Source organism: Puma concolor, chromosome E2 (assembly GCF_028749965.1).
Source record: "Puma concolor isolate L17-30 chromosome E2, mPumCon1.1.hap2, whole genome shotgun sequence".
NCBI classification, from domain to species: domain Eukaryota; kingdom Metazoa; phylum Chordata; class Mammalia; order Carnivora; family Felidae; genus Puma; species Puma concolor.
Window position 1 is genome coordinate 61801363 of NC_141681.1, and position 8832 is coordinate 61810194.

At 42.9% G+C, this 8832-nt stretch overlaps 2 protein-coding genes across 3 annotated transcripts in view; both read left to right on the forward strand.

Moving 5' to 3' along the window:
• The window catches only part of ZNF211 (zinc finger protein 211), a 29337-nt gene extending 22783 nt beyond the window's left edge, over positions 1-6554 (forward strand). The window contains exon 4 of the mRNA XM_086688510.1: positions 6421-6554. Coding sequence (XP_086544636.1) covers positions 6421-6452 — 32 coding nt within the window. The 3' untranslated portion in view covers positions 6453-6554. The remainder of the gene's footprint in view (positions 1-6420) is intronic.
• Positions 6528-8565, forward strand: ZSCAN4 (zinc finger and SCAN domain containing 4). Of its 2 annotated transcripts, none has more exons than XM_025914468.2 (3): positions 6528-6920; positions 7441-7606; positions 7698-8565. In XM_025914468.2, the coding sequence occupies exons 1-3, from the start codon at positions 6528-6530 to the stop codon at positions 8438-8440; spliced, it is 1302 nt and encodes a 433-aa protein (XP_025770253.2). In that variant the 3' UTR covers positions 8441-8565. The 2 variants fall into 2 exon arrangements, with proteins under 2 accessions (XP_025770253.2, XP_086544638.1); XM_086688512.1 differs by having other exon boundaries at positions 7525-7606.
• The last annotated feature ends 267 nt before the right edge of the window (positions 8566-8832 follow it).

Below are 8832 nucleotides of genomic sequence, written 5' to 3' on the forward strand. Positions count from 1 at the left end.
CTGGAGCTGCTTCGGATTCTGTCTGTCTGTCTGTCTGTGTGTATCTCTCTCTCTGCCCCTCCCCCACTCGTGCTCTGTCTCTCTCGCTCTCAAAAATAAACAATAAAAAAAAAAAAAAACCTGGGTGGATTGCAGGAGACTTCTCCTGGGAAAGTCTTTTTTTTTTTTTTTTAATTTATTTATTTTTGAGAGAGAGAGAGGAAGAGCTCAAGCATGAGCGGGGGAAGGGCAGAGAGAGAGAGAGAGAGAGAGAGAGACTGGGAGAGAGAGAATCCCAAGTAGGCTCCATGCTGTCAGTGCAGAGCCTGCTGGAGGGGCTCGAACCCACAAATCTTGAGATCATGACCTGCACCAAAATCGAGAGTTGGATGCTTAACCGACGGGGAGCCACCCAGGCGCCCCTCGTGGGAAAGTCTTTTTGTGTGGCTCTGTTATCTTGTTAATTTTATGTTTCTTGGTAATTTACTTTTATTGCATCTTGTGAACGTGTTGGCTCACAGCAGATTGGGATGAATAGGTTGGAGCTGAAATTTAAAGGATGGGTGTCATAGGGTGCCTGGGTGGCTCGGTCAGTTAAGTGGCCACCTCTTGATCTCCGCTCAGGTCTTGATCTCAGGGTCACGAGTCTGAGCCCTGAGTTGGGCTCCGCACTGGGCGTGGCACCTACTTAAAAAAAAAGTAAAGGGTGGGTACTAGGTATTTAGCAGACTTTTACTGAGTGCTTATCATATGCCAGCAAATGCTCTATTATGTATTAACTCTTTTAGCTCCCGTGGCAAGTCTGGGTGCTGGGTATTATCAGAGATCAGAGTCCTCATGACACAGACGAGAACCTGATGTGTAATATGTCTGGGGTCACACAGCTTGTAAATGCCCGATTCCAGATTAAGAACCCTGGCAGGATGAGCACCTGGGTGGCTCAGTCAGTTAAGCATCTGACTTCAGCTCAGGTCATGATCTCCCGGTTTGTGAATTGAAGCCCCTCTGTGCTGACAGCTCAGAGCCTGGAGCCTGCTCCGGATTCTGTGTTTCCCTCTCTGTCTGCCCCTCCCCACCGCTCATGCTCTGTCTGTCTGTCTCTCTCTCTCTCTCTCTCTCTCTCTCTCAAAAACAAAGAAAACATTAAAAAAAAAAAAAAAAGACCCCTGGCAGGCTGGAGTTTGTTTTGTTTTGAGATATAATTGATGTATAACATTATGTTAGTTTCAGGTGTACAACATATGATTCGATATTTGCATACACTGCAAAATGATCACCACAATAAGTCTTGTTAACATCCATCCCCTTCCATAGTGTCAATTTTTTCTCTTATGATGAGAACTTTTAACATGGCAGTCAGGGTTTTAATTCCAAAGTCTTAGCCATGGTAGTGTTCCACAGCTGTGTCTGTGCAGGATTGAGTGCATGTCTACAAGTGTGAGCGTGTGGTCCGTGTGTGCCTGGGATAATCCGGAAATGAAACTTGTGGGGAGGCCCAGAAGAAGAAGGGGGCATGGATTCTACAGGAAAAATAAGAGAGAGGGAGGGAGGCCAGTGTACCTGGGTACAGAGAACCAGCCACCACACCTAAGGTGGGGCTGGAGGGTGAGATGGCCCAGGCAAGGCCTCCTGAGACCAGGAAGGACTTGGTACTTTTCCTGAATGCAACAGGTAGGCATAGAAGGAGTCAGGTGGAGTGTGACCTGAGCATATGGGCATTTAATAAAAGTTGACTAGAAGCTTTGTGATAAACGGATTAAGAAAAGACAAGAATGTATTCACCGTTCTATGGGGTTTTCCCCAGAATCCTCTTGGCCTCATTAACTGACAGGATCAGGGTGGCTAGTCTGATTAGAGCTTGACACAAAAGCACAAAATGGCATCAACGAACAGTAATTAATCAGGTCTGTGTGTGCCCACATACCAACCCTACCACTCATTTTCTGAATTTGTGGCGTGAAATTTGCTGTTTTAAAAAAATACAAATTTGGGGGGGGGGGTCGCCTGGTGGCTAAGCGTCCGACTGGTCGGACTGGTTGCCTGGTCGGTTAAGCGTCCGACTTCCTTTCCGGTGATGATCTCAAGGTTTTGTGAGATTGAGCTCTGAGCTGGCAGCACAGAGCCTGCTTGGGATCCTCTCTCTCTTCCCCTCTCTCTGCCCCTCCCTCACCTGCACTGTCTCTGTCTCTCTCAAAATAAATAAGTAAACTTTTTAAAAAATATAAAAATACAAGTCTTTGAAATTTTAACTATCCATAAAATGGGAGGACACAAAAATAGAGCAATAATATGGACGTAGAATTAAATCTTTCATTCATTTCCCAATGGTGTGGCTACAGTTACCCAGATAATGTGATTTGTAGCCAGAAATCAATATGGAGAAATGCAAACTCAATTTCATCTCTGCTGGATCCTACCTTGGGTGGAAGAGAACAGGAATCAGAAATAGAGGGGCGCCTGGGTGGCACAGTCGGTTGAGCGTCCAACTTCAGCCAGGTCACGATCTCGCGGTCCGGAAGTTCGAGCCCCGCGTCGGGCTCTGGGCTGATGGCTCGGAGCCTGGAGCCTGTTTCCGATTCTGTGTCTCCCTCTCTCTCTGCCCCTCCCCCGTTCATGCTCTGTCTCTCTCTGTCCCAAAAATAAATAAATGTTGAAAAAAAAAATTGTAGCTCTGAGAAAAGCAGTGAAGGAAGGAATGTTTTTCATAAGGAAGGGGAATCATTGATAGGGAAAAAAACCAGTAAAGAGAAAGTTTCCTAAGGAATGTATCTTTGGCCTGACACAGAGGGGATACCTGGAGGGAAGGAGGTGGAGAGGGTGGGTGAGTGGGTTGTGCAAATGTCTGTGTCTGATGTAAGAGGAGTTTCCAACACGGGATGAGATCATTTGTATGGATTCCTATCTCTTCTATTTCATTCGCCTTATTCTCAACTTTTTCTAATATTTTGTTATTTATTCTGAGAGAGAGAGAGAACAGGCAGAGAAGGAGCAGAGAGAGAGGGAGGGAGAGAATCCCAAGCAGGCTCTGTGCTGTCAGTGTAGAGCCCGAGGAGGGATCGATCCCACAAACCATGAGATCATGACCTGAGCCAAAATCAGGTCGAATGCTTAACTGACTGAGCCGTCCAGGTGCCCCTAAAATTGAACATTTTTATTGAAGTGTAATGCACATACAGAAAAATGAAAAAGCGGAAGTAGATAGCTTGGCGGATTTTTACAGAGAAACTCTCCTGCATAAACGACCTCCAAGATCAAGAGGTGGAGGGGCGCCTGCCTGGTGCAGTCGATAGAATGTGTGACCCTAATTTCAGGGTCATGAGTTCAAGCCCCAAGTAGGGTTTGGAGCCTACTTAAAAAAAAAAAAAAAAAAAAAAAAACAGACCAAGAGGTGGAATACTGCCAGCGGAAACTGCGAGTAGAACATCTCACAATTCTGTTTAGTTCTGGGATGGGGTCCTCCTATGCAGCCCTCCATGTGTGTACCTATCCCAGTATCTACTGTGGTTCCCCAAAGTAACCGACATCCTAAATAATATTGATAGTATTATGCTTTTTTTGTTTTGTTTTTAGTTTATTTATTTATTTTTGAGAGAGAGAGAGAGAGAGCAGGGAAGATGCAGACAAAGAAGGAGAAAGAGAAAGAATCCCAAGCAGGCTCTGCACTCCAAGTGCAGAGCCAGACACCGGGTTTGAACTCACAAACCGTGAGATCATGACCTGAGCCCAAGCTGGATGCTTAAACCGACTGAGCCAACCAGGCGCCCTTTGTGGTTTGTTTTTTTTAATGTTTATTTATTTTTGAGAGAGTGAGAGAGAGGCAGAGTGCAAGCAGGAGAGGAGCAGTGAGAGAGGGAGACACAGAATCCAAAGCAGGCTCCAGGCTCTGAGCTGTCAGCACACAGCCTGATGCAGCGCTTGAACCCACAAACTGTGAGATCGTGACCTGAGCCGAAATTGGCAGCTTAACCCACTGAGCCACCCAGGGCACCAATTGTTTTGTTTTGTTTTGTTTTGTTTTTGAAAGTAAACTCTACACTCAATGTGGGGCTTGAACTCATGACCCTGAGATCAAGGGCTTCATACTCTACTGACTGAGCCAGCTAGGCACCCCTTGTATGCTTTTGAAATAACATAAATGGGAATAAACAAAATGAATTTTTTCATTTCTGCATTATTTCATTCAACATTATGGTTGTGGTTATTCTGTTGCATTCATTTACATCGCTATCAAATATAACTCTGTGATTTAATGATAATCTATCCTCTTTTTTTTTTTTAATTTTTTTTTCAACGTTTATTTATTTTTGGGACAGAGAGAGACAGAGCATGAACGGGGGAGGGGCAGAGAGAGAGGGAGACACAGAATCGGAAACAGGCTCCAGGCTCCGAGCCATCAGCCCAGAGCCTGACGCGGGGCTCGAACTCACGGACCGCGAGATCGTGACCTGGCTGAAGTCGGACGCTTAACCGACTGCGCCACCCAGGCACCCCTCTATCCTCTTTAATGTTGGACACTTAGATTGTTTACAACATGGGAATATTGTGAATTATGATGACATAAACACTCTCATATATGTCTTTGATGCACACGAGTAGATTTTTCTGTTGAATATATGCCCTGGAGTAATACTGGTGAGCTATATCATGGAGAATACATAAATGCACATTTTGTAGGTACCAGTCAAAACATGTCCACAGTGAGTACTCACCAGTAGAGATTGAGACTTCTAGGCATTCCAGTCCATGCTGACAGAATGATTTTTCTCATTCTGGCAGATATTTCTTAGAGTGTTATTGTAGTTTTTTTTTTTTTTTAAGTTTATTTGTTTTTTAGAGAAAGCATGTGTGTGAGCTGGGGAGGGGCAGAGGGAGAGGAAGAGAGAGAATCCCAAGCTTTCCTGCTGAGTTCTTACTGTATTGTATTAAAAATATTTTTTTACTACAGGTTCTTAAATATATTCTTCCAGGTGGTCTTCTAGAAGCTTTATTTTACATTTCAGAGATTTAAAAAACTCATCTAGAACTAATTTTTGTAAATGGGATAGGACGGGGGTCAGGATTAATTTTCCCCTTTCTGAATATTCAGTTGACCTAACACCATTTATTGAAGAAAAAAAAGGCTTTCCTCTCTGCACATGCATTTCAGTGTCATGTTGTATAGAAAGCAAGTGACAGTATAGATGTCGATCATATCAGGAGAACATTCTGTTCTGTTTCCTTATCTGTCTATCTTTGTGCCATGATCACGGTCTTAATGAATATAATCTCATAATCAGTTTTGTTTTGTGGTTATGTAAATCCTGAAATATTATTAGTCTTCAGAATTGTCTGGGCTATTTTTAGCCTGTTTATGTCTAATTTTAGAATCAGCTGTCAATTTTCTCACACATACACACAAACACAAGCCACTTGCTGGATTTCCAATGGTATAGCATTGAGTTCACAGAGAAACTTGGGGATAATTGATGTTTCCCAATTGGAATTGGGTCTTGCCATCCGTGAACATAGTTGTCCTTTATGCCTATGATATTTATTGATATTGTGTATTTCTGTAGAGGACTTGTACATTTTCACTGGAGTTTTTCTTCGATATTTCATGTTTAATGGTAATATATATCATTGAGGTTTATTTTTTTATTTTAAGCTGCTTGTGTTATTATACAATCCAATCGATTTTGGTAAATTGGTCTTGTATCAGACATTCTGCAAAAATTCATTTTGCAAAAATTTGTCTAAGATTTGTAGAATATTTGATCCTTTGTTGGAAACAAAATCAGGAAATGTATAAATAATGATATTTGATACATTTTCTTGCCTTTTTTACCGGAAAAAGAGTATTCCAATGTTGCATAGAGTTGAAAGTGGCCCTCCACCTCTCAATTTCAAGGAAAAAACTTTTAAGGATAATTTTTGCTGTATTTTGTAGAACTTTATGATATCAGGGATGTTCTCTTCCTTCCTAGCTTACTAAATGTCTTTTTTGGTAATGAGCACTGACTTTTATGAAGCACTTTTAATGTACCCAAGAAGATGATTATATTGTATTTTCCTAAATTCTATTCATGTGGTAAGTTACATCAATATTTTTTTAGTTTAACCCAACTTTTCGTTTAGAAAGTTAACCCCACTTGTTTTGTGATCTATTATTCTCTTTATATGTCACTGAATTTGATTTACAAACTTTGTTTTCCGTGAGATATCCTGATCTGTAGTGTAGTTTTCTTTCATGCACTTGTAAAATTTTGTTATCAGGGAGCTGCTGAACTTATTAACTAAAAGGGGACTGTTGTCACTTTTTTATGCTCTGGGAGAGTCTGTGTAGGATTAGACTTCTTTCTCTCTTAAATGTCTAGTAGAATTCATCCATAAACTCCTCTGAAACTGAATTTTTTTTTAATTATGGCGGTGCTGAAACTAATTGTATACCTCTTCTATTTCTAGCTGGCACTCTTCAAGTATCTACCAGTTGGTGAAACAGATCTTCAGAGAAACAAGTCAGTACGAATTGAACATCCAAAGTTGAATCTCTCTGAGAATTCTTGTTAAGAATGGCTTTAGATCTCAGAATTTCATGTCAGGGAGAACCATCTAGGAATGTCCCTGGGTCAGAAAACCTAGAGCATAAGCCCAGCCAAGGACCAGCCATTCAGGGGGAAGAGATCTATGAGTTCCCCAGCACTCAGCTCAGTTTATTTCAAAACAGTAATAACTCATGTGCAAGGGAGGAACTGCAAAATCTCTACAACTTATTTCACTCATGGCTGCAGCCAGAAAAACACAGCAAGGATGAAATTATTTCTCGTTTGGTCCTGGAACAGTTTATGATCAATGGCCACTGCAGTGACAGGTCCATGTTGAAAGAGAAATGGAATACAAGTGGCAGAAACATGGAGAAATTCATGGAAAATCTAACTGACGATGGCATGAAACCACCTGGATTAGTGAGTAAAGGGTTTTGACTCCTGGGGTGAGGGGCAGAGGTGTGTAAGGATTAAGTACAACCTGTTGGAGTTGCCTGGAAGTAGAGACAGGAGAGTCATTGTAGACCCACTTACTAGTTCTCACCAAAGAGACGCTTTACCATTGCTAAGAAAGCAAAAATGAAAGCAGATGTTTTATAGGCATCTAGTCAGGAGGACATATAAGAGCCACTATCTAAATTGATTAGAGCCAGTGAGATGGTAGGAAGGCTCACCAAGAAGTTGACGATAGAGCAGAAACCTCAAGAATGGGGAGAAGTACCTTAACACAAGCTTGCTGTCCCCTCAGAAAGCCTTAGTATTAGGCTTTTCTCATTGGGAAAGGCACAGTAGCAAGAAATTACCATGAAATTTAAGGCCGGCAGAGATGAGAGCAGAGCAGTGGGTGTGGCAGCACACAGTAGAGGGATCCTGGGAAACTTGATGAGTGCAGGTCTTCCATGAGATCTATTTCCTCACAGTAATCAGGCTTTGTTTATAGGTCCACGTCCACATGCAGGGACAGGAAGCCCTCTTTTCTGAGAATATGCCCTTAAGAGAAGTCATTGTTCATTTCACCAAACAGTTGTCAGCAGGAACCCCAACAGGAGAGAACATGGGGACACCGTCCTGTACTCCCCAGGATACTTCCCTGGCAATGGGACGAGGTGAGTGGGGCAGGCCAAGGTACCGGAGGGATATTCTATGTGGACTTCCTCCTGGCTACAACTTCACTGAGTCACATTTTTCCCCTCACAGGAGATGAAAATAAAGAAAATGGTGGCAACATTGACCAAGTAAATGACGGTATTACTAGTCAAGGCAATGAAATCCCTTCCCTGCTCATTATCCAGGAAGAGGGCTGTCCTAGGCCTGAAGACGACAGTGTTTCTTTGAAGAATCCAGTCAGCTCTGGAAGAGCAGGTCTAGCTATCTCCGGGTCCCAGGAGGGGTGCCCAAAAGGACCCCCTTATCAAGATATCCTTATGGAGGTGGGACCAGGGTTTCTCTCTCAGCCAGTCAAGGTCACCCCTGAGCCTGTTCCTACCCACCAGAATGAGGGAATCTCCACATGTGAGGGACTCCAAGAAAGATCCCATGAAGCCTCCAAACCATATAGATGTGAAAAGTGTCCCAAGATCTTTAGGTATTTCTCTCAGCTAAAAGCCCATCAGAGAAGACACAATAATGAGAGGACATTTATTTGTGCTGAGTGTAACAAAGGCTTCTTCCAAGCATCAGACCTACACGTGCACCAGATGACTCACGCAAGAGAGAAGCCTTTCACGTGCAGCATGTGTGAAAAGTCCTTCAGCCACAAAACCAACCTCAAGGCTCATGAGAGAATCCACACGGGAGAGAAGCCCTACGCGTGTTCCCTTTGCCGGAGAAGCTACCGCCAGTCGTCCACCTATCACCGCCACCTGAGGACTCACCAGAAAATGGCCTTCAAAAGTGCTCCTTCCACACCAGAAGCTTCCTCAGCTGCAGCCCCCATGTAATGTACATAAATGTATATGCAAGTATGTATATTTCCATCGTACTTCTCTGTTTGGAAGATAATTCCTAATTTCCTGATCGTATTCTCCATTTCCTGTCTTACTCCATTAAAATATAACTTTAAGGAGGTCAGGGAATTTGTTTGTTCACTGAAGTATTTCTGGTACCTAGAAAAATGGCTGCCACATTTCCAATGACCAATAAGTAATCTGTTGAATTAATTAATAAAGGTGTAATGTTGGTGTTTATTCCTTAAAATCCAGGAACGTCCAGCCCTATGACACAAACGGCAGTTCCCAGAGGTCATGTGAGGCTTTCCCTTTGCTCCCCTGTCCTCTGTCCACACCCTTCACCTTCAGTGGGCCGCACGTACCTAAAAAGTTGGAGAGCAGAG

Coding starts and splice junctions, on each gene's coding strand:
- ZSCAN4 (XM_025914468.2), top strand. CDS start 6,528: ATGGCTTTAGATCTCAGAATTTCATGTCAGGGAGAACCATCTAGGAAT. Junction 6,921..7,440: donor GCATGAAACCACCTGGATTA/GTGAGTAAAGGG, acceptor CTTTGTTTATAG/GTCCACGTCCACATGCAGGG. Junction 7,607..7,697: donor TTCCCTGGCAATGGGACGAG/GTGAGTGGGGCA, acceptor TTCCCCTCACAG/GAGATGAAAATAAAGAAAAT.